We start from the raw sequence: 26,080 nt of genomic DNA on the forward strand, positions 1-26,080 counted from the left end.
TTTAAACTCTCATAAACTGTGGCCATGTTTCTATCAACTCTTTTTAAACGCATTGAGTTGTTAATGAATAGTAGGAGGAGGAGGAAGACGACGAAGGACCCATGGAAGCATGCTTTCCGACACATCAAACAGGCCCAGGTGCTATAGAAGATCAATCCGCCCATCTTCTTCTGCATTGGCAAGCTCAATTCTCTCGATCTTTTCAGTATTATCTTGACAAATCTGCTCCTCACGCTCTTCTTTACCGTGGATCGTTTCTCTCTTCTTTTCCATAGCTTACTGCCTGCGTGTTTGCTATATCCAAGGTTTCTATATCGTGACTTATGGTCTAGGGATCTATCTTCTGAACCTTCTTATCGGTTTTCTTTCTCCTCAAATTGATCCAGAGATCAGCAGCGATGGTCCTCTCCTTCCTTCCAATGTCTCGGATGACTTCAAGCCTTTCATTCGACGCCTTCCCGAATTTAAGTTCTGGTTAGTTTCATGATCATCATCAATTGTGTATGCTATGGTTAGTCTAATTGTTTTCTAATTCGTGTTTTACTTCTCATCATAACAATCACCATCGTACATGGCTGCTTTTCTTATGAAGAGAAGTGTATACAGTGAGAATCATTTTGAATGGATGAACTCATGAATATTATCTAGCATTCACCAAAATGAATTTTTTTCTTTGCACATTGTTTTTACCGAGGAACTTGGCTTCCTTTGAAATGGAAACATGCTAGAGAAATTACTGTTCTTTAAAAAATTAGCTGATTTGCTCTCCAACTTTATCATCCTCTTATGTTTTGTGTTTCTGTAACTCCAGGTATGCATTTACAAAGGCTTTTTGTGTGGCATTTGGCATGACCTTCTTTTCAAGATTTGACGTTCCTGTCTTTTGGCCGATACTGCTACTCTATTGGATAGTTCTTTTCACTCTCACAATGAAGCGTCCAGCTACGCCACATGATCAAGTTTAAATATGTACCATTCAGTTTTGGCAAACAGGTAAGAATATTATCCTCAAAAGCATGTGTGTGTGTGTGTGTGTGTGTGTGTATGATATGGTATATGCATATGTCAATGTGTATGTGAATGAATGAATGAAACTTGTAAGTATGTATGTATGTTTGTATGCATGCATATTTGAATATGTATATGTATGTGTGTATGGACGCATAGTTGAATCTGTGAAAAATACCAGTAGACCTTTTCTTGTTGCTTAGAATTTTTGCAATTTGTTCAGCGCCTACACAGGGAAGAAGTGACGAATGACATGAAGCGCAGGGTTTAAATGGTCGATTTTTTTTGAAGTTCCAAGAAACACATGGATTGTTGTTCCATGTCATCATCGCTTTGCCATGTCTGAGGTTACCCATTCTCTCATTATTTGCCTCCTGCAGCACCAACACTAGCGATGAATTGAAGTGCATTAGTTTTGAAGGAATTGAGAGTCCATTTTCTCTCTAGAATCTGTTAAAATACAATCTCACTGTGTCTCCGTGTTTTTTGTAACACAATCTCTCTCTCTCTCTCTATCCATCTCTTTGTACATGAAAGAGAAACATTTTAAAGGGGATGAGCATGAAGGGCAAGTAACATTTAGATAGAGCATAAAATGCATATGCCCATCATTGGAAGAGATATAATTCTATTATGCTTTTTTTCAAAAACATTGTCCAAAATTCTGTTTTCATATTTTATAACAGCTTATCTCCAAAATACTTTTGTTTTTTTTTGACGGTTGTGTATGACAGTTGGTGTGACACATTGCTTCTCGCTATTGCTATTGCTATCTGTATCTCTTTTCTTGCTATCCCACCTTACTCAAAGGTACCATGCCAACTCTACACATGCACATACTGATCTTTTTAAGTAGAAGATTTGTTGCATCTGGGACTAACATGGACAAGTCATTGGCCGGACCTATGTTTGTCTAATGCCAAGTGTAGTAGCAACCATAGCCTCAAGGTTACTCTAGCTAAGCGAATTTTAGCTTGCATGTACGAGTCGATTCTTGGAATGGGATGCTCTTCGAGTCACATTACAAGATTACTCTCTCTTAATCAATGGTCTGACCACGCACAAATAACCTATAAGGGCATCCCCGTGAGGTTTATATACATGCCCAACCGTAATCCTTACGTTAGGAGAGGGGTCCTTCAATGCTTATAGCATAGGTAGAGGACCATTTGAGCAACAACTAAAAGGTAATTTATGGAGAATATTTGAGAGTGGGAATATGTTTGAGCATGAAGTAAAAGGTAATGGAGGTAGAATGTTGGAGTGTGGGCTCGATGCTAGAGGTTCCTTCACCACTTTCTTGGATTATTGTCTTATGTCACCATCACTCCTCATCATCAAGTTCATAATGTTTCGCAACTTTTCTAACTACTATCACTTATATAGAATTCATATGAGTAGAACATATTCTTTCGTTTGCAAACACAATACATAATTTTATACTATACAGTACTAAGGGCACTATGATAACAGGAATCCATGATTCCATGTGCATTGTGATCAATTGAATCCATTAGTGCGGCCAATCATTTCAATTTCCAATGATTAATGAAGCTTTAAAAGTTAGTAATGATGGCTATCAGCTCATGTGGTTCATGGATGGCCACATGGTTGGCAACAACAAAAACCAATATGTAAGCCATGGAGCCATTCATTTGCAAGAAGATGGGTCAAATGTTAGATTTATTGAGTCCTTAAGGTTATGCACTAGGGGAAGATATCTACATTCTATCTATCTATCTATATTGACGCGATTTGGGGACTACTTTGGGAGTTTCGAAACCCCAGGGGCATTCTTGGAATAAGTTTGGGGAAATAACAATATCCTTACCAACGTCTGTATATATATATATATATATATGTATGTATGTATGTATGTAATAATGTATGTATGTATGTATCATAGTACATAAAATTCGTGTTGGTCTAGCATAACATTCGTTTTCATACGTTGGGAAACGAAAGCGAATGTTATTCAAACATTCTTGAGTTTTTTTTTAGTTTTATTCCCCTTTTTTAAAGTTTTCTTTTTCTTTTTTTAGGTTTATTTACCTCATAATAAATAGTCAATCCAAAAGTATGATATTTACCATTCTTCGAGGGTATCAAACCATACTCGAATGCGAATGCACGTATCGTACGTAAGGTTCATACTATGCGTATAACGGTAAATGTATGTATGTGTGTGTGTATGAAAATGCACACACACACACACACACACACACACACACACACACACACACACACACATACATACATACATACATACATACATACATATATATATATATACATACATGATACATATATTAGCGGCTGAAGTACGCAGACCGACCCAGCGCTGTGTGTGTATATACTATAAACACACAATCAGAGAGAGAGAGAGAGAGAGAGGCAGGCAGGCAGGCAGGCATGGTGGGTACAACAAGCTCATTGGATCTACAACAGATCCTGAGAACCGATCCGCACGCTCACTTCCACGTGGACACCATCTGCTGTGACGGACTGTGCCTCTTGGAGGAGGAGGAAGGCGTGTTCTATCCATCTTGGTCGGATTTGTGGCAGCAACAGAAAGGCGGAATCCCCTTGAGAGACCATGTATTCCGTGTCTTCTGCAAGTCCCACCCAGGATTCAACCTCGCCGTCCAACACCATTGCCTCGCCTTGCTTCCCGCCAATACACTTGACCTGTCCCAGGTACATTTGTACATATGTATGTGTATGCCTGTCAGATACATATATGTATTATAGATTTATTATATTTTGTTTTAGAAATTTAATTTCATGAAGCATCCATACTTGCGAGCATAACATATAAGCTTATTTCACTAATTATACATATATTCCCACATGCTTTTTCTTTTGTGATTTTCATACGTATAAGCACGTTTTTATTATTATTCATACACGATATCGTTTTGTTTTTTTTTGTATTAACTATTTTCAAGTGTAATTATGTTCTTAATCTTAGTTGCAGCTGATTAGTAGAGGAGTTCAACCAGCCAGGCTAGTCATCCTCAATCAGAATCCCAAATCAATGATGCTATTTGTTTCTATAATTAATCTTCTTTTTTTGTGGGTTTAGTCTTAAATTTGAACTTGGGAACTTTGTGCTACTTGATGTTTAATGTGCAAATATAATGGTTTCGTAACATTCATGCAATATATATTTTGAAAAGAAACATAAAAGTGCATTCTTTTTGCAGCAATGGCTGAAGGACGATTCCTATAGCTTGAGAGTGAACGATAACTATGGACACCCCGCCTTTAGTCTTATTAACAAGGGAACAGGGAAGATCCTGAAGCATGGAAAACGCAAGGGTGAGCAGGTATGAACGATTTCAATACTATTTAAGGACACCTAAGTGATTGCTTTTCGCAGATTTTATGACAGTTGAATAATTACTCACTGTGATTGGTCATTATAAAGAGTTGAGACAAATGGAAAGGATGATTTGTAAGTGCCACAGGAGTCCTGGAGCTCTACTCCTCCCCTGGCACATAAGTGAAAACAGAAGTGCCTTGGTTAGATGAAATATCACATTATATATCTTCAGGTGCAAGTATATGAGTGAGCATGTATACCCATCCCAATTGGAGTTTTCTTACTCTCTAAACCTGCCACAAAATAAGAAAAATTGTATATCTGTATGTGTGTGTATATATATATATATATAGTAGCCTGGAAAATGTATCTATATTTGTGTTTTTAACTATTTCTACTCTCTAATGGGAGTTTCACTCTGCAACGGGTTGCATCCCCACCCAACGAGCCCCTCATAAGGAGAAAGGAAGTCTGATCCCATCCCAAATATATATTAATACAAGAAAAGTATTCATTTAGAGTTCTACGTTGGTGATATTTATTTTCCTAATTTGTGTTTAGCTGGTTCCATCATCCATTTCAAAAACTGCCTTGAAAAACAAAACCAGTAAGGCTACTATCTTATTGATATTTTATTGAAAATAATGTTAAGTGAGGCATGAAGCCAGAAGTCCTTTAATCTTGTTTGAAAGGTTGCACTTTAAGAGCTGCACTTGTCATGATTAGAGTATATTTTGGCCAAAAAACTCAGAAATAACAGGTGCACTTGAAAGTTATTTTGGGGTTTTTCTCCATTGTTTGTCGATTTTGTTTATCTTTTCTGCTTCTTATTGACACCAGGTGCGTTTGATGGATTATGAAGCTAATATAAGAGATGATGACATAATGTGGACGGAAAGCCAAGATTTTGGAGAGGGTTTCAAGACTGTTCGATGTGCTAGTAATACTCTCTTGAACTTGACTGTCTCTGGGGGAGGTAAAACCTTGGAGCTTGACACATGGCATAAGACAGCTAATCAACTGTGGAAAATCTTTCCACTCTGACTTCATATTGGTGGTGTTTATGTCCTATGAAATCTATATAGAAGTTCATAACCGTATATGTACAAATAACAAAGTGATGTAACACATGGGGTAATATGTTTCTCTCAAAAGTATATGATTGTCTCAAAGCTGTTCGGGTTAATTGTTGCATGTTAATGATTTTACCAAGCCAATCATCTTTGGATGTTTAGGGAACCACGGTATATTCTAGTTAGTAGTGCAATTGTTTTACCTATATGCTTTGATACATTATCGTTTTCTTTACTCAGCAAGCAAGGTTCTAATATCATTTTCTTTATCACTCTCATGACATAATGATAATATGTTGGCTAATAATTTTACCGAGGCCCACTTCTACTCTTTTCTAAGGATAGAAAAGCACATACAAAGATAACATTGTATTCACACCATAGGCATTCTTGTGGGACTCTATACTACTATCATGCTCTAAACAACTAAACACGAATTTATAGTATAGTAGCGTGTTAATTGAATGAGGAATACGTGTATATGTTGCATTTTCAGAATGCTTGGTAAATGCAAGCTTTTAATGTATTTTGTAGAGGGGGAAGGATATTTTGTGTGACTAAAAATTCATTTGGAGCTCAATACTAGATCATTGCAAACGAGTGACAATTAAAAGAAAAAGATTTTATTGCATTGGCAAGCAAAGGTTTTGATCTTTTTCACAAAGATTGATAGATTTTTTCTTATAATCAATAACTATAATTGTATACTGAAATAAACAGAAGATCTGCCAAGCTTTGATTGTTTTCAATTGGAAATATTGTAAAATGGGATAGGTGTCCAATATATATCATCTTGTTAGATACTAGAGAATATGAAACCTCAACCTCTTTTACAAATTTAGTTATACGTCTTGTTTGCAAATTTCTATGTATTTAATCTGTAGCCATGATGTTATCATTGCTTAATTAGAAATGTTCATCAAGCTAACTTTATCCTCAAATGAATAAGATAAATTTTTGATCCCACAAAATTAACCACTATATTCCATGTAGGAAATCAGTGGTCATTCAATCAAAAGATAGACTAGGGTATTTGTTGAAGGCGCATAATGACATCAAACTACGATAAGAATGAAATACACAAATCCTGGGAATCTACTAAATCTTAGAGGATCTCAGAAACATATGTTAGCAAGTTTACTTACTTTTAACGCACATCCATCTATGACAAACACGAGCTAAGCTGAAACATACTAGTCTTTGAGAATATCTGAAGTATACATTTGCAATGTTTCCTGAAGGCTCAAGAGTTTCCTAATCTCATAACCTACTGAATGCACTTGGAATGACATTTCTTAGAATTTCGCAAAATTTGAGACAAACTAGCCTAAAGAAATACGGAAGCTACAACTTAAAAACTTCTGCTAAATGCACTTGAATGCTTGATTGTTAGAATACTAAACACAAATTTTGTGAAATTTGAGACACTAGCATAAAGAAATAAGAAAGTTTGAACATAAAACTTCTCAATTTCGAAATGATGGATTGCCACACTCCTAAATTTAATATAATCTGGTTTGGAAATATACTTCAAAAACAGTACCTATCTGCCAGATTTTTACTACAATAATTTCAGTGTGCTACCACCGGTACATGAGCTCAGATGATGTAGAGTATGGAAAGTATCGGTTTGACATACTATCAACTACTATCATACAAAAAGTCAAGGATGGAAAACAAGTACATTCCTGTGCGCGTATTCGATACATAATGTAAGATATTTCTTTTATTATTCAGCAATTGTAAGGTAATGCTCCAAAAGCCTTACCGTGGAAACTTTCCATTAATTGCAACACCTAAATAGACCCTTGGCATGAACTCAAAATTTCTTATCATTTTCCTTACCCTCTAAACCTTCACTCCTCTTTAGTATTCCTCTTTGCTTGCTTAAGAAAATGCAAAATTTTGACAACACGATTATCTTCGGTTCAAAGAATTACTTGAAATTTCTATGGTTGTGTTACGATGGATCTTTCTTCTGAAGTGAGAAGATCTCCCCTGTAGTATCTGAAGGAAAAGAAAATGTACTGTCCCCAGGAATCCTGCCAGAATCTTGAACATGTCCATCCTTGGATGAACCTCTTTTATCATTAATGTCTTCCTTTGATGGAATGTGTGTTCTGTTACCATGAACAATGTTCTTGTATATTGTAAGGGCTTGTGCTACCATACTTGACGGATCACCCGCATTGGTTGGAAGCAGCATGGTTGTTCCCTGCATTGATTGGATGTAAAAACTGCAAATTTGAGGTTCGAAAATAATTCATGATAGAAAATTGCCAAATATCATGACGAATATGCAGCATTTTCAAACAATAGATCTAATTGATAATCATGAATGTTACTAAGTATGATGCATGTTACCAGCATAAACAGAAATTTCATTTGCTTAACAAAGTTGAATGTCTGCAGAATCAACAGACACTCTTGTAGAATCCATTCATGTTGTACCTATTTTTATGTGCTACTCTCAGATTGAATCTTCTTCTCAGTATTTTTCTATCATAAACCCCCCGTTTTTGCATCACCTATATATGCACAAACCCCCTGCATATTTTCCCATTGTCTGCGTATTCATTGATCAACCAGAACTCATAATTGGGAATTATATCTTCATTTCTGTAAACCTTAAACTAGCAGATCAATATTTTTAAAAGTACACATAATAGGCACAATGAAATTAACAGACCTCCCTTGCAATGTTTTTGAATGCATCAAGATACTGTTCAGCTATTTTCAATGACACTGCCTGCACAAAGACACGAGAATTTAGGAAACTGGTCAAGAAAACATAAATAACACTAATTTTGCAAGGGTGAAACATACATAAGAGGTTGAAGATGAGAGATCTAAATCATAGGAGGAAGATCAGATGACAGGATAAATTCATGAAGAAAATGGATGAAACCAATTTGAAGTGGAAAAAGTAAACCTCCTATTCAAGAAAATACGGTTCTGGGCAAATCTGTTGTGTAAAAAAGAGATTTTCAGCACCAAAGAGAGTTTTGTGGCGCAAAGCTTTTTCCCTTTTTCATATCCAACACCATCCACAAATTCAAGTGTATATTTTAATTAGAATATAATTACTTTCCAACCTAACGGATCCAACATCATGGATGAGATGAGTGTTCCTTAGTGTTTGATCCATGGAGGTAGTTAAAAACCTGCATAAACTACTGGTAGGCATGAATTAACCCTTGTGGTCAAAAGGCCATCCTATGGGTTTGATCCCCCATAGTTTTTGATGATCAAAGCAGTATAACTTGGAGAGATAAGAGATGGTAAATACCCTGGTAAGTGGTGATTGATCAATAGAAAAATGACAAATTGTAATTAAGATTGCATTGACTTTGACTATGACAAGGACGGTGAAGACAATGCAAATCTTATGTGGCATGTATGAATCTTCTTAATGGAGTGATTGACAGGTTTCTGTAAAAAATATTATATAAACGAAGAATATTATTATCACCCAGTCCAGTTTGCACAACAAATCAGAGTTCACATTCACCTCTTGGCCTCCAGTTTCTTGGATAGCTTCTGCTATCTGCCGTAACCCTTTTGCAGTAGATTCAGCCTTGATAACAACTGATCTACCCTCTCCTGGCATAGAGACAAATAATATTGATTAAATGTGCAAAAATACAGCCATTTCCTTTAGAATCTACTGATAAATATTTTCGGTATACATTATTGCAAACTTGAACCTTTCTCCAGAGATAAATTAACTACCTTCTGCGATATTGATATTAGATTGTCTTTCTCCTGCATGATCATATCAGATCATCATTTGTTTGAAGTTTGCAATTAGATTGCAAAACAAAAAATTATTTGAAGTTCACAAACGGAGATATTAGTTTTTACCTTCAGATTCAAGGATCTGAGCCCGTTTTCTCCTCTCAGCTTCTGCTTGCATTTCCATAGCTTGCTGAACACCAGGAGGTGGAGTTATGTCCTCTGTAAGATTATTATGTTATCTTCTGTACAGACTCTATGTGTTTTACAGACATTGGATTATCTCAAACATAATAAACTATGAATCAATACAGACGATTATCTGCAACTCACTTATCTCATAGCGTAGACATTGGAGCCCCCATGCCTTGGCTGCAACATTGATTGCTTCCTGAGAAAAATGATAGTGATTCATACATACAGTAGAAAAATCGAGATCTGAAGTTTGAAACCCTGAATTTTCAGTTATGTTAAGGGTCAAACAGAGAGAAAGGTTCTTAGCGTCCATGGGAGACTGCTATAATCTATGTCACAGGGTCAAGCCCATGGAAAGGATCAGGCAGGGTTCTCTTGATTTCATAGCTTTGAAGCTATGGTGTAAACCATCAATGCAACAACAAGTGAGAGAAGAAAGAAAGAAATATCGGCATCTCCTAAAGACCACGATAGCATGTGGGACCTGACAAAGAACATTCTTTAGGGAAGTTATATGTTCTTGAAAACACATGCCATGTACTTGGAACCAATCTTTCATTCATGAATACCAACAATTGGTTTCACCTGCCTCTATTAGTCACATAGATTAGGCAAGAGCCAACTGTGGACAGCAATGCTTCCTTCAGTAATTTCCCGGTATGATGTATAGAAGATACGGTTTGAAAAAGTGCATTTGTGACTATTGGGTCTGTTCACAACTCAGCTCTGACTATCTCACATCGTTTTGATATTTTGCTCCTTAACATGCAGACAATTACCATAACTAATGGCCATTCAATGTTTCTTCAATCATCCATATTGACGAGTTACTCACATATTCTCTTTTTCTGCTCAGCGTTCCACCCCAGCTTCCATTTTCAATGTGGGTGAGCAAGCTTTGGGCTATCTTAGCCCACTATACTGGTCGTCAATCCATGAAAATCATACATTCTACTTCAATATATTTCAAGCAAAACTAGCTATTGCCTATCTTGGTTGTCCTTCCCAAGCTGCTCTATTTTTCAATTGAGGTTTGACTGCACATTTTCTCATCTCTAATGGGTTAACATGATCAAGTAACAAGCACAAGTGCAATATTTTTATTTTGGTATGAGACTCGGTTGGAGAGGGCCTAAGTATATGAAGTGACCTTTTACCACTTCTCCTGAGTATGATCCATGAATAAGTCTAAAAATATAAATACAATATTGTGAAACTATTAGCAATCCAGTGGAGGACATGTAATTCCGTTGAATTGAAGAGGTAATTCTGATGATATTATTTGGACATAGATATAAATAAAAGAAAGTACATTTTGGGAATAAGAAAATGGAACCTTGAGATTTCCATTGATCAAAATTATTAAGCAACCAACTAGTGTAAGATCCATTCAGGGGCCGTATTTTGATACCTGTCATAGGAATAAGAAGTACTTTATCTCCAGCAGGCCATGCATGTAGCACGCCCTTCACCGTTGTATTAAAAAAAAAAATTGAAGAGTGGAAAGGCTGAGAAGAGACGCAACAATGCATATTCTCTGTTACTTGCTTTCTGTGTATGATCGAGTAATGCTGTTTTGATCAATTTGTTTTCTGATTGACTGACATAACCTCACAAAATTTACTCTGAGGATAGTGAATGACTCTCTCAATAAGGAAGAAGATTAATAAAGGAGTAAATTTTCCTAAATTGGTCTGCATAATACCCCTCCCTTGTGTTGATGGCCTCTGCTACCTATCACGCTCAGAAAGCCATCCCCTGTTTAGGGCCTGTTTTTGGTCCGAGTGCTTGACATTGAGTGTGACTCCCTGTACTGACGAAAAACAGTAAGCCTGACCGTCACCAATGCAGAAGTCTTAGCATCTGTCAAAGTTATTAAGGGCTTGTGCGTATCTGTGGACAGAGAGAGCGGAGCTCTAAGATCTGTGACCTCCCATAAACCCCACAATGATAACAAACCCATTCGCAAAAGCTTTTATGTTGATAAATGATTCCATATATGGATTGAGTCTTGGAACTTGCTCATTAAGGAAGAACTCAAGGCCTCTCTTGTCGAGCAATAATTGGCTATAAGTTTGTTCACAAACATTACTTCAGGTTCAGATTTGGGTGAATGCCCAACATTGTTCTAAGCTTTCTTCTTGTGACATGAGGAATTGAATTCCTATTTAAAATTTATAAATAGCAGTTTTTAGACTTACCACTATCTTCTCATTAAGTGTGTCCCTTTCTTCAAAAGTCTTGTCTAGAGTAATTTTACCCAACTCGCTGCGCATTGTAGTTTGAGCAAGTTGTATAACAGCATTCAATGGGTTCTCAACACCATAAGACGCCTTCACAGCATCTTCTATCTGCATTAAAGTGACAAGTTTCAGATCCACATACTTACTGTCTGTACCACAAGACGTTTCAATATAATGTCTTTAAAGAAATTTACCAAAATAACCTTACCTTTTTACAAAATTATCAAGATATACCTCATATGTTCATAATTCCCAAAATACCCCTCAGGTTTCAAAATTCTCAAAATATTCTTGCTTTGGCAAATTTCTCTCCCTCCTGCCAATTTTTCTCCTTTCTTTCCAAAATTGGAGAGAGAGGGAGATAGAGATTTCGCAGAGGGACAAAGATTTTGAGACTTCTGAAAAATAAGGAAAATTTTGGATATTTTGTCAATAATTAAGTGTAGCATGATAAATTTCCCTTTTTTAATTCCATCACCTTCACGTACAGAACTCCATCTATTGATATGCTGACGTTATCTTTTGTGATAGCACTCTGATCAGGTATAATGATTGCTTCCTCTTTTAAGGAGTGTACATAGGCAATCCGATCTACCAAGGGTATCAATAAATGAATGCCTGGATCCAATGTCTTTGCATATTTTCCAAAACGCTCTATGACATAAGCAGTTTTTTCCGGAACAATGCGAATACCCCAATTTGTTGGTGTGGGCATTACAAACCTTCATGAATGGTGGATAACAAACAAAAAAGAGATTGGACACATCTTAGAATTAGGCCAAACTAATGAAAGAATAAAATTCAAGTAAATTAATAGTATGAATATTGAAGCTAACAAGTTCTAAGAGATTCAACTTTTCTTTTGCACCTGCTTTCCAAAAGAAGTAGCATCATGATTATGGAGAACCTCAGAGATGAAAAGTTGAATTTTTTTCTTGAAAATTTGGTTTCTTACCATGTTTTAATGGCTTGAAGTGACATGTGTAGCTGAAACTTTTTGAGTTATCTCAAACTTTAGGTGAGATCTTTCATATGTCTGAATGTCTTTAAATCTATATTCATTTTATCTTAAAGCTTTTCTAGATATCTGAATGTTAATGTGAGATCTTTAAAACGTCTTCAAGTCTCTAAATTTTATTTTCTTCTCATCTGAAAGCTTTTCCAGATGCCTGCATAATTTATATGAGATCTTTCATGCTTCCTAAAGTCTCTAAATATTATACTTGTCTCATTTGAGAGCTTTTCCAGATGTCTGCAAAAATTATATGAGATTTTTCAAACTTCTTGAAGCCTCTAAACTTTATGTTCATGCCATCTCACAACTTTTCCAGATGTCTGAAAGTTAACATATGTTTCAATTCTGGTCATGTTGAACGACATTATATTTGCAAAATGAGAAATTTTCAGCCACATACTTTCATATCAACCGATGGAAACATTACATCATGAATAACGTAAATATTAAAAACTCACTGAGTTACAAAAAACGACTTGCCAGAGGAAGAGGATGAAAATGCATTACTTTTAACCTGCAACCATGATGGACCTTGTAGTGTAAGAAACTTCAAACTTTTCTCTATTAACTAATACATGTGGAAGACTAAAGCATCCACTTGTCTTTCCAATGTCTAAAAATATGGTCTTTGTTAGACTACATAATGTGTATCATTAGTCGGCTGATTGCTCGTGAAATTGCACATATACGCAGCATTGAGATGGAAAGCAAAGAGTTATAGGACCTATGTAGAATTAAAACAGTGATGGTAATGGTTAGGAAAATGGGAAATAGAAGTAACCAGGAAGTAGACGAAATCAGAAAGGACGAGGAAATATACAACAATGCATGGAATGAATGGGCAACGTTTCGACGCTAGAAGCGAGCAGGAAATAATGACAATGATATCAAAAAAACATCAAAATGATGATGAATACCTTCTGCTATACTCCTCATGTCGACCACCTCTGAAGCTTCTTGTCGCAGAAAAGCTCCAAGGAGGAGAGCGATCTGCGAGGGAGGAAGTGGTCCGGGAAACTACAGTTAGAGGTTGCGATTGAGAAGACGAAGCAGAGGAAGAAGAAAGGAGGCGGGAAGCATAAAATCGGAACAATCTCGTGCTGCTCGCCATGGCCTGGTCGTCGCCGTCGTCTGCTCGAAGGGTTTCCCCCCTCTGTGTGTAGAGTTTGCAAATACAGCAGTAAAATCACCATCTTCTTCATTCATTTCCTTCTTAATTAATTTACACATATCGTCCGTCCGTCGATCAGGATTGAGTAGGCCCCCACTTCCCTCTCTACTCTACATGTTCAACGTAAAGAAGAGAAGTAAAGTAAGTAAACACTCGGACATATGAAGCTTATGTGGCCGTGTCCGATTGGTCGGATCTCCATGTGGCGACGCCTAATTGGTTAATAAGCTCTTATACGGAGGCACCACCATCCTACTCGTGCTATCCCCTACGTGTCGAAATCCTCGCCCATGAGCCGATATAGAAAAAAGACAAAGAGATGTGGATCAACTCGATCAACTTGTGCTTCTTGTACATATATATTTGTGATTGTCCTCTTCTTCATGTATCCCCACCCACCTCCTCCTCCTCCGGTAACGCCTTGCATTGCCCGTCTCCATGTCTACTCCATTTATCTCTGCTTACCTTATTTTCATGACCCCTTGATTAGGTTTAGGCGGTTCGTTATGGTTGAAAACTTCAAGTCGATGATGCCTGCAAGCACAACGGTTGTTGGTTGTCTATATTGAACGAAGCTTGTGTGGTTGACATCTAGTCTTGGTTCAACCGCGCTTTTTGTGCTATGTGAATGTTTTCCCCTTCTTTTGGGGAAAAAACAATACAACATCATTTCTCTTTGGCATTAGAAGCAACGTGAATCGAGGTGGACTTGATGATCGTATGTTCAATCACATCCAATGGATGATCATGAATTCAAGATGCATAAAAATGCAAACGGTTGGTCTCAGAAGCAAAGGTAGGGAGATAAGGTGAATCTATTTGTCATAACATTGCAAATTTCGTTATTTGAACTTTCAAACAAATGTTTTGAGGAGCCGAGAACAATTCAAAGCTACGAAAAAGCATGGCACACATGAGTAGCTCAAAACTTGACGCGGCATAAATCATCATGCTTTGCTCACCTTTTATGAATGATCAACTCGAAAACAATTCAAGGCTACTCGTAGTGACATGCTATGCAATGTCAACCTAATCATCACAAACCATATGTGATGGCAAGTTTATTGAGTCAAAATATGGAGTTGAGAAGAATTCCAGGTTACATAAGCATAATAAAATGATACCATGTAGAGCATAGTCAATTATTGTGAACTTAATGATCATATGTAACTCCCCCTCCTTTGTTTTGGAAAATAAAAAATATTTAATATACGAAACACTTAGATTTTGTTCTTCTTGTGGGAATAAACAATATTTCAAGTCGTGAAATGGAGCTTTCATTTCTACATGTTCAATTAAGCATTCACCGAGTTACCAACCACACGATCCCTTGATAGTTGTTGGACATTCAGGGTTGTGTTGTGACCCTTGCCAATACCTAATGTCGATCTATCAAAATATCAAGTGGATGGAAGATTAAGTTGTCCATGGGACATGCATTATTGTCAATTCAAATTGGAAACAAATTATCCATTTGACTTGCATTATTGATTGTTTGATTCAATTTATGCACGACACTTGCAACATTGCCAATTGGAATTAGATGATCCTTGAGGTTTGCATTATTTTCCAACAGTAATGGATTATCCATGGAATCCAAACCAACACAACAAAATGTATAAATGACTAGAGTAATGCATTCCTCGTGGATGATACATTGTTCATGTTATATAGTAGATGTCAGAATATCAAGTAAATTTGATATGTGTTATCTTCCACATAGATGTCCTCGAAGTTGAAATAATAAATCTCTTCACATTTGTCTGATTGCAATTGCACGTATGAAGATGTATTTCTATAGTTTACTCATTTTTAATATACCAACAAGCCATTAGTGATATTGTGTTGTGCACGAGGCTACTAGACCTCCCAGACATTTTGTGCTCACATAAAATATTTTATTTCCTTTTGTTGCATGGAAATCAGGTTTTACCACAAGCCTTGTGAGGTAAAGTCCTAATAGATCGCCAAGTCCTATTGGTTTGCCGCAGGTCTTCGGACAAAATAGATTCCCATCAATACTCTTAAACAATCAAAACTAGCATTTAGAATAATTGATCCCTAAGATCATGCCTACAAGAACGAGAATTCTTGTACATAGCGTTGTATCTATCACAGATAAGACATTTATGGTCTCCCACGTCAAGTGGTTGATGACGCACCGTCCATTGCTCTTTCTCATTTGGAGTGTCATAGGACCAAAGTAGAGTTTGTTCGGACATCAGGTGGTTGTGTCGAGCACATCCCAATAGTTTTTTGTGGGGAATGATCTCGAAGCCACAAAGGAAGGCCACATCAATGATCAAAGCGGGCATCGGTAAGTTGCAGAGGGGGGGGGGGGGGCATTGTATCGGTAACCATGGCCGGTGTTAGAGGGATACGTAAGTACATGGAGTTGATAGTGACAAAACTCATGGCATGATATGAGAGGAAGGCGAAAACCGAGATGGACGAGAGAGATAAAGAAAGGCAACAAATATGTATGTATGTACACACAAGCACAAGGAAAGGAGTGGGCGGGCGTGTTCACACGTGGGGCCCCGGACAGCCTCCATATGCATACATACAGATGCATACATACATACATGCTCATACACAACACATAAATATGTAAGATTGGGATTGGGGCCAAGAAGTGGGGGATACAATCTCATGCGCCAACCTCGGATTTTGGAGGCCTAATTTAGGCCGCCTCTCCTTCTCCTTAATCTTCTTCTTCGTGCTCCTCCTCTCCTCCATGCAGCAGAGAAGAAAAATTAACAACAACAACGTCATCGGCGCGAAATAACGTTGGAAACAAAACCCTAACCCTAATTCCTCTTCTATCAGCACCGAATACATCCAACTATCGAAGCTTCTAACACCCACACTCGTTGATCGTGAATCCTCGCTATTAATATACTTGTCACTACAGGAATGACAACATTGGAATGAATCGAAAACCATGATCTTCTCTTTCTTTCGTACACGTTTGCAGGGAAATATTCTGTTTTTGTCTCTGTTATCAATATCAATGCATGACCGCTTGCCATAGCTTGATCTTTAACATTAAGGTCTTTTTGCCATGAAGAACATGAAACGTTTCTTCTACTTCTTCTTCTTCTTCCTCATTTTCCTTATTCTTGCAAAAGGTTGCAGAAGAAGAAGAATGTCCAACTTATAATAAAGCATATATCGACTGCATTCGTCACAGGTAAGTCTTTTCTATTTTTCTCTGCATTTTTGCTTCTTCTCGTTGTTCATATACATATTTTCCTTTTACTTTTTGGTCACAAGATAGGGTTGTATTTCTTCAAGATTTCTTCTTCCGTTTCTTCTTTGCTTCTTCTTCGTCTATCTAAATTTCCTTTCTTTGGCTATGTTTAGGGTTTTTCCTTTTTAATTATATTGTCTTTGCTTCATTTTTTTTCTTCTTCTGTTCTTGTTCTTGTTCTCTTCTTATATATTTAGATTCTCTTCAATGGCTGAACTTGTTGGGATCTTCTCCCCTTCCTTATTTGTTCTTGTTTGTTTCAAAATTTCCTTTCTTTTGGTCGCATGTATTATTAATTTTTCTCCCTTATTTTCTTCATATATTCTTTCATAATAAGTAATTAACCTGTCATTTTTTCTGTACATTTTCCATCCCTTTATTGTTCTTCTTTGTATCGTTTTCCTTTGTCTCATTTGTTGTCATATATGTATATGTATGTATGTATTTTCCTTTCTGATCTAAATCATTTCTTTATCTAAATAAATTTGTCTGGCTAATTCTGCTGAACAGGATGCAAAATTAATCAAAGGTTATAAAAGCCACATATTAGAGGATCAATCTCTGCAAAATACTGTTGATATCGCTGGATATATGCTTTCTCGATATGTCAACTTCTTCAGCTTTGAATAACAATGGGACAGGATCGTCGAACATATGTACAGATCCAATATCAGCTGTTTCTAATGGTGTTTGGCAAGGAGATAATCCCATGAACTTTTCTCTTCCTTTGTTGATCGTCCAGATCTGTTTAGTCCTTGTTGTCACTCGTTTCTTGGCTCTCCTTCTTCGCCCCTTTCGACAACCGCGGGTCATAGCGGAAATCATTGTAAATTCATATCTTAATCTCTTGTTATTTGCTCCAATAGTAATTGCACTGTTAATGGTATCATGTAATATAGCTTCTCTAGTGTCATATGCTGGAAAATCTACATTTTTTCTTGACATAATTTAATATAGCTTCTTGTGCAGTAATACATTCCCAGTAAATTTGTTCTTGACACAGTGTAATAAAACTTTACTTATGTATGCATTGAAAAAATATTAATCGATTAATCCTAAATTCAACAGGGAGGGATACTACTCGGTCCTTCTGCATTGGGTCGCAACAAAACCTACGTCAACCATATATTTCCCAAGCAGAGTATTACTGTGCTTGACACAGTAGCAGATCTAGGCCTTATATTTTTCCTTTTTCTCGTGGGTCTCGAGCTCGACCTACATGCCATCAGAAGGACAGGAAAACAAGCATTGAGTATAGCTGCGGCTGGAATCTGTGTCCCCTTCATTGCAGGTGTAGGAGTTTCAGTTGTCTTACATAGAACTATTGCTTCGGATGGACGATTTGTCCCCTTTCTAATCTTCATGGGAGTGGCCATGTCTATAACAGCGTTTCCTGTATTGGCTCGAATTCTAGCAGAAAGGAAACTTCTCACTACAGATGTGGGACAAATGGCCATGTCAGCAGCAGCAGTAAATGATATGGCAGCGTGGATTCTTCTCGCATTGGCAGTTGCCTTATCAGGCTCTGGAAAGAGCCCTCTGATTGCCCTGTGGGTGTTTCTATGTGGGCTTGCTTTTGTGATAGTTATGTTTGTTATTATCAGGCCCCTTATGGCTTTATTTACTAGACAAGCCGTGGAGAATGAGCCTGCCAATGAGCTTCATGTTGCAATAACTCTTGGTGGAGTTTTGATTTCGGGTTTTGCAACCGATGCTGTAGGTATTCATGCTATTTTTGGAGCTTTTGTGTTTGGGCTGATCATACCAAAAGAAGGAGCATTTGGAACCATGATGATAGAGAAAATTGAAGATTTCGTAACCATTCTCATGTTACCGCTGTACTTTGCTTCCAGTGGATTGAAGACAAATATCAGATCTATCCACAGTGCACAATCCTTCAGTCTTCTGGTCCTCGTTATTGCCACAGCATGTATTGGGAAAGTATTCGGTACTTTCGCAGTTGCTTCTGTCCACAAGATGAATATCCGGAAATCACTAACCCTAGGATTTCTTATGAACACGAAAGGTCTAGTGGAGCTCATAGTCCTCAATATCGGCAAGGATAGGAAGGTAATCAATGCATTTGTTTTTCATGTGCTTAAAAACACTTGTTTCATTTCCATCGTTCAGCACCATTTCCATTTCTTCCCAAGAGTAAAAGAATCTATCTTCTGCATTTATATAATTTCAAACACGCAGGTCCTTAACGATGAGACATTTGCTATCATGGTTTTGATGGCCCTAGTCACGACCTTTATTACTACTCCTACGGTTATGGCATTGTATAAACCAGCCCGGAACCAAGTACCTTACAGTCGAAGAGTTCTCTACATTCCAGGAAGTAAAGATGACGCAGAACTACGTGTTTTGGCATGTGTGCACGGGATGCCAAATGTTCATGCCATAATTAATCTCATTGAAGCTTCTAGAGGAACAAGAAAGCGGACTCTCCGAATGTATATTTTGCATTTGCTTCAGTTAACCGAAAGGCCTTCTTCGATCATGAAAGTGCAAAAGGTAAGAACAAATGGGTTGCCATCTAGTGATTATCACGACAACATGGATAGTGTTGTGCTTGCCTTTGAAGCATATGGACAGTTGAGCAAAGTAACCGTCCAAGCCATGACTGCTATATCAAATTTTGATGATATGCATGAAGATATTTGTGCCATAGCTGGGCAAAAGAGAGCTTGCTTCATTGTGATACCTTTTCACAAGCATGCCCGTCCAGTAGATGGTGTTTGGGAGGGTAACAATCCGGGTCTACGGAATGTGAATCTGAAAGTTCTTTCACATGCCCCTTGTTCGGTCGGAATCTTAGTGGATCGTGGAATCGGCATGGCTTCTCTGTCTTCAAATCATGTGGACCACAATGTGGCTGTTTTGTTCTTTGGAGGTCCTGATGATAGAGAGGCACTTGCCTTTGGCTATCGCATGGTAGAGCATCCAGGAGTGAAATTGAAGGTCTTTAGGTTTATTCAAGGACCTATAACGGATCATGTATCAATATCTATATTGTCGTCTGAGTATTGCGATCAACATTCATGTCATAGTGATATTATTGAAGGGGATGTGCAAAACTCGAGGTTCTCTCGAAGCTCTCCTTTTTCCATGGCGCACGGTAATTCCTTAGAGACTTTGAATCGCAACATGGCAGAGGAAGAGAAACTAGATGAAGAGTGTTTGGCAGTGGTGAAGGAGGCAAGCTTGGTCACAATGATAGAATCGCAACAAGAAATTACTATGACACGATCTGTCACATTTGAGGAGATAGTAGTTAATACCAACCCGATCGAGGTAGCGATTGATATTGGAAGGATCAAAGATTTTACCTTGTTGGTAATGGGCCGAGGAAGGACTCCGTCTCCGATGATCGCAACGTTAACGGGGAGGCAAGTAGAGTTTCCGGAGCTAGGTCTTATAGGGGATGCCCTCATCACTTGTAGTCACCACACTCATTCTTCGATATTTGTTATTCAAAGGCACGATCCTGCTTTGGTGAAAGAGGAGATAGATTGTCGGAAAGTAGAGGGTGCTTCCTTCTCAAAGACAAATAACTTGCTTTCTAGGGGGCTCCTTGTTGCTACAGGTCCCCGTACTCCGTCTCTCCAATCCTCTCCGGGGAGGGATAATGATGATAGCATTGATCATGATGATAACCTTGATAAAGTTCCTGGTGCAGCTTTTGATAATGATAATAAAGTTCCTAGTAGAGCTTCTGATAATGATGATATAAATGATGACAATGTTCCAAGTACCGTGTTTGTTGAAAGAGATTAATGTCACTAAGATTATGAGTCAACACTGACCCCATTGTAAGCATATGCCACGGCCCTTCATGGTATACAATTATTCACATGTGTATTTCCGAGTATCCCCTCCATTTTTCAAGGTTGGAATTTTGTGATGTATATATTCATGATCTCATGAAGCTATAACTTGAGCTAATATTTCAATGCAACTTAATTAGAGCAACGCAACGAGCGTTAAGTATAATGCACAGCTTTGATGATGTTTTTCATACATGCAACTTAAGAGTATCATGCCACCTAAATATAGTTCAATTCCAATCTAGCCACATTACCATATAAATAATTCATGGCTTATCATGCAATCTACTTTGCTTAGAGCCGACCTTGCTAGATTATTATGTCATTATCAATTATTTTGTTCATACTTAGATTTTGGGTGGTGAATATAATTAGCTTGCCTAAAAGTACAATGTTTGATACCCTTCCAAGGTCCAAGCTTGAATGGGGATTTATATTATCAAAAATATCAACATTGCACGAGGGGATATTTCCATTTGGATGTAATTTGCATTTGCCATGTGGTATAGCTATCACTATCCATGGTAGATGTGTCGAATAATCATAATAATTGTACAAGCATCAATATATATAGCCCATGGTTATTTGAATGTGAAAAAGTTTTCTCTTGCACTTAAAGCCAAGTATATGCATGTGCTTTGGAACATGCTATCATTAGATAGTTTTCTAGATAGCCTTGTATATCCTTTTGCAATGCACATGTTGATTCCAAGTGCATCTTAGAAATGCAATGGGTACCTATTGAAAAGATTCATATAGTCACACCACAATGTTAAAAATGATGGATTTTTAGTTATTATAGATAGAAACTTCAATGACTGAAAAAATAAGTAATGGGGAAGGATCATCACTTAAACAAAAAGAATGGATAAAGCATATCTATAGTGCATGGTCATTTTGGAACTGTGCATTTGAAGGATAATGGTTATAAAATATACAAAACCTAAATAAAGAAAACACCTTGCTCTTTCCAAAACACAAAGAACGCAAATTAATAATATCTCCTATATATGCTTCTTGCATTTGTGATTTCTAGATGGTGAATACATTCTTCGTCAACAACAATCTTCATATACAATGTCCAAAGCTAGTGGTCAAATCCACTATTCATGATGTTGTGGAGACATGGATCATACGTGAACTCAAAACTTTGAAGGCTTGGTTGATCGAAGGCTTCATGTTTCAAGCGAGTTCATTCTCAATAATGAGCATGAGAATGCATGTAGACAAGCTTTGGTGATCGATGCCATCATTCTTCTAGTAAGGGGAATTTACCAAAATACCCCTCCGAGAACAACACTCATCATTCTAGATGTTTACGAGAGAATGAGGGATCAGAGGGAGAGGGGTATTTTGAGAATTTTGAGAAATGAGTATTTTTGGGGTTGATATTTGGAGGGTATTTTTGGAGACTATTTGGAGGGCTATTTGATATCAGAGGGATAATTTTGGTAGAAGTTGCCTCTTTTAGAACGAACGTCAATCCCCTGTTCTTCTTCGTTTCTGTTACCGTCTCCGACAAGAAGCAAGAATCGATATGGCCGCGGATTCTTCTTCTTCTGTGGCGAGCCCTAGAAGGGCGCTGTCTATATCAAGGGAGAAAGCCTCAGTTTTCATATTGGCTGAAGGTGAAGGGGACAGAAACAAGCAAGGTGCCAAGCCAGCAGAGGTCTATGGCTTCGTTGGATCTATTTCCACCATTGTGGCAACAGGTAGGTCTCTCTCTACATATATGATGTGCATATATGTGTGTGTATAATTCTATTCTGTTTACGATAAAAAGGTCATGCATAGCATCCACAGGTCAAACATAGTATGACTAAGGATGGGTTTTGATTCAGTGGCTGTTACTCGAATCTGAACACTGTTATTCATAATGGACATACATGCTAATGCGGAAGACCATCACTGCTTACAAAAAAAAGACATCTTGATGCCTGGGTTCTCCAGCTGCAAAGTCATGCATAACATCCATTGTCTAGGTTCCAAGCGGAGTATCACGATGGCACAAAATTATTGGTCACAAAAGATAATCCACGCTTACGTGGCAGATAGTCATTGATTGCAAAAATAATCGTGAGCCAATGTATGAAAATTCAAAAACGTCCATAGCAAGCATGTGATGTGATTATGTCTAAGTTTGGAGTAGATGCAGCCAGTGGAAATCTATGCTAATCCTCAGGATCCATGATGCAACTAAGCTTATACAACATCCATTGTCTTCAAGAGCCATGATATGCCACACCATTATTGGTAGCAAACAAATTCTGTGCTGATGTGACACACCTTTGTTGTTCTCCAAAATATCAGGTTTGTACCAGAAATCCATAAAAGAAATTTGTACCACACCATCGACAGGCTCAGAAGGAATGATGAGATGAAATTACATGGTGATTTTGCACATGATAATTGGTTACAAAACTTATATGAGGGGCTGGATTAGGCGAATGGCACAATATCAACGGTTGCCGAATGTGGACTTCCAAGCTGATGTGGCAAACAAAACATGGACAGAAATTGGTGCTGATGTGTCTCAAGATTATATGGTCGCTAAAATGTGAATTTTGTACCAAGACGAGTAATAAGATAGCTACAAACACCTAAGTGGTTAATGATAGAACAAAGTTCCCATCAAATGTGTCTTGGTGTCTATGTTAATGGGTGCTAGGTTTGCAGCTGTGAAACTTTGATATGCCTATGGAATACCAGTGTGAGATAAGTGGAGAGAGTATGTTTTTTTCTTGTGACCATTCATAGGTTTCTCCAGCGATGAGTTGTTCAACACCTATTGTGATCCGTTTTGGTCATTGTTTTGATGTTTGGAGTTTCTTTATTCCCATTTTCCAGTGAGTCTTTGCACAGGACATCACATCACATCCTTCTTGGCAATTCCACTTTGTTTTCAATACATTTAAATACTGATCTGTTGGCATAATTGGTTGACACACAGTTTTTTCCTTTAATGCTGTTGCGAATCAGTCCTTTCAGGGGAAGAGTGAAAAGACAAGTATGGAAGAGAGAGAGAATGATTATTCCCTGATATTTGCAGTTCTATTTTTTGGATGGGCTTATCTACCAGAATCGTGGCTTTACTTAATTGGCATTACGTACTATCCCAGTCGGTAATTGTTCTTGGCTGTAAATATTTATAGATTTTTATGGGTATGTGTGGTAATAGCATAAAGTTTCTAAAACCTAGCTAGAAATGCTGTATTAGATAACATTAACTTTTACACCTTGCATGCATATTAACTGACGTTCGGTTCCCTAAATACAGGTACTGGGCTGTTGCATTCCCAGCATATGCTATGATGCTGATCATTTTTGTTTGTGTTATGTATACAAGTTTGAATTATATCGTCACAATCCCCCCCAACTCATGGAACTCTTTATGTGGTGAGGTTTTTTCATATTTCATTTCATTTTTATGTTCTTTTGTTTGGCTTCGATGGAATTATTATTGCTATCATGGAGATGATTGAAATTCTCCTTTAAAACTGCAGATGAATTCACAAGAGCTCCTGTAACTCTTCCTAGTGGCAGTTCACTCCAAAGTGAAAGGCCGATTGATCCAATCTCTGACATTCCAATTACTGAAGTGAATCTTATGATGTTTGGTACAAGGTGAAGATAATATTTGGTTAAAGGTTAAATGAAGTTTTGTTTTTTTATCAAATTAACTGCATGAAGCAATCCCCTCATTGTTAAGATTGACGCAGGAATACTGATTGGGCTGAATTGGCGACAAACTCCACAAAAAAATGTTTGATAAGAAGATAGGATAAATATATATATACATATTATATTCATGCATATTGGATGTTACATATCCAAACCGAGATCTGATAAATGGCGGATAAAGTGATATTTACTATTCCGAACATTTGTGTTCACTTTGATCACCATCCAAGATTGAATTCTTCCCACTTTATCAAGATATACGGGATTTGAATGGTAAATCTCAATATAAAAAAAACTACTATAAAGCTTACCAAAGTAATCAACTTTTGTGAAAAACACAATGCTTAATTACAAGCAAGTTATTTACGTGGGTTTGGTTTTTGGTGATTTAGAATTTTACATGAATGTTTTTGAAAAGGTCATAATATCTATCTTATTGCAGTCCTTGACTCTGTATACATGGTTTATTTGCAATGATCTGTAATACATCCTCTATCTAGAATGTTGTATTTTCTTTAGAAGAGATTCAATGTAGACTTTTAGAAGATCATTCAATGTCAAAAGCAATTCACTTCAAACATAGATTCAAAAATGAGTATCACTGGATAGCAATATGGTAATAACCATAGTACGTAAAATTCGTGTTCGTCTAGCATAACATTTGTTTTCCTACGTTGGAGAACGAATGCAAATGTTATTCAAATGTTTTTTTTTCCCATTTTTCAGGCTTATTTACCTCATAATAAATAGTTAACCCAAAAGTATGGTACATATGGTTCATACTATGGTAATAACATAACTTTAGAGTCATAGATACTCATGCATTACATAACATCAATAAGTGGCCACAACAAAACATTCAATGAGTATCACTGGATAGCAATATGGTAATAACCATAGTACGTAAATTTCGTGTTCGTCTAGCATAACATTCGTTTTCCTACGTTGGAGAACAAATGCGAATGTTATTCAAATGTTTTTTTTTTCCCATTTTTCAGGCTTATTTACCTCATAATAAATAGTTAACCCAAAAGTATGGTACATATGGTTCATACTATGGTAATAACATAACTTTAGAGTCATAGATACTCGTGCATTACATAACATCAATAAGTGGCCACAACAAAACATTCAATGTCTTTACTTCGTCTTTGTAGTCATTGAAACCATTTGTCCTTGAAGCTTAAAACTTGAGCTTTGGTTATCCCAAACCTCACCAAATTGGGAAGCTATATGCATCACAAACAACTCAAGAAATTTACCTAAATACAAAAAAAATCCTGTATGGAATCCTCATGAAAGTGATGAAGTATTTTTTAAATCATTGAACTACCCAATAAGCCTCTTAGTTTTTGGAGATACCTTTGGGTTGAGTTGGTAATATATCTTGTAGGTCACATAACAAGCACTTCCACCATCAAACATTTGACTTCTACATGTTTGCCAAGTGGTCATGATTAACACAAGCTTGCAATGTGGAGAGACGAAAAGAAAAGGTGAAAGGAATTATTACTTATTGCATTATAGATGCATACACTAGCCATGATAGCC

At 37.2% G+C, this 26,080-nt stretch overlaps 4 protein-coding genes and 1 pseudogene across 5 annotated transcripts; 4 read left to right on the forward strand and 1 right to left on the reverse strand.

Moving 5' to 3' along the window:
• The first annotated feature begins 88 nt into the window (after positions 1–88).
• LOC147869677 (protein RER1A pseudogene) lies at positions 89–1,851 on the forward strand (annotated as a pseudogene). The gene is made up of 3 exons (XR_015530442.1): positions 89–474; positions 812–1,022; positions 1,743–1,851. The product of XR_015530442.1 is annotated as a protein RER1A pseudogene (transcript).
• A 1,527-nt stretch (positions 1,852–3,378) lies between these two features.
• On the forward strand, positions 3,379–5,504 carry LOC147869678 (ricin B-like lectin EULS3). The gene is made up of 3 exons (XM_087331869.1): positions 3,379–3,705; positions 4,215–4,337; positions 5,174–5,504. The coding sequence occupies exons 1-3, from the start codon at positions 3,421–3,423 to the stop codon at positions 5,375–5,377; spliced, it is 612 nt and encodes a 203-aa protein (XP_087187995.1). The 5' UTR covers positions 3,379–3,420; the 3' UTR covers positions 5,378–5,504.
• Positions 5,505–7,074: 1,570 nt separating this feature from the next.
• Positions 7,075–13,749, reverse strand: LOC147869679 (uncharacterized). The gene is made up of 9 exons (XM_087331877.1): positions 13,512–13,749; positions 12,058–12,301; positions 11,538–11,687; positions 9,475–9,532; positions 9,271–9,363; positions 9,139–9,171; positions 8,918–9,009; positions 8,096–8,155; positions 7,075–7,621 (listed from the first exon to the last, which is right to left on the reverse strand). The coding sequence occupies exons 1-9, from the start codon at positions 13,703–13,705 to the stop codon at positions 7,367–7,369; spliced, it is 1,179 nt and encodes a 392-aa protein (XP_087188003.1). The 5' UTR covers positions 13,706–13,749; the 3' UTR covers positions 7,075–7,366.
• A 3,871-nt stretch (positions 13,750–17,620) lies between these two features.
• Positions 17,621–20,987, forward strand: LOC147869680 (cation/H(+) antiporter 18-like). Its single transcript, XM_087331889.1, has 3 exons — positions 17,621–17,844; positions 18,087–19,088; positions 19,218–20,987. Exons 1-3 carry the CDS (start codon positions 17,623–17,625, stop codon positions 20,796–20,798), a joined length of 2,805 nt encoding a protein of 934 aa, XP_087188015.1. The 5' UTR covers positions 17,621–17,622; the 3' UTR covers positions 20,799–20,987.
• A 1,307-nt stretch (positions 20,988–22,294) lies between these two features.
• LOC147869681 (phosphatidylinositol N-acetylglucosaminyltransferase subunit P-like) lies at positions 22,295–24,898 on the forward strand. Its single transcript, XM_087331902.1, has 5 exons — positions 22,295–22,560; positions 23,898–23,970; positions 24,126–24,244; positions 24,352–24,472; positions 24,568–24,898. Exons 1-5 carry the CDS (start codon positions 22,386–22,388, stop codon positions 24,626–24,628), a joined length of 549 nt encoding a protein of 182 aa, XP_087188028.1. The 5' UTR covers positions 22,295–22,385; the 3' UTR covers positions 24,629–24,898.
• Positions 24,899–26,080: the final 1,182 nt, after the last annotated feature.

The sequence above is a fragment of the Azolla caroliniana genome, unplaced genomic scaffold, assembly GCF_043228905.1.
Source record: "Azolla caroliniana isolate FFs.n. ecotype wild unplaced genomic scaffold, voAzoCaro1.0.p SCAF_1, whole genome shotgun sequence".
Classification (NCBI taxonomy): domain Eukaryota; kingdom Viridiplantae; phylum Streptophyta; class Polypodiopsida; order Salviniales; family Salviniaceae; genus Azolla; species Azolla caroliniana.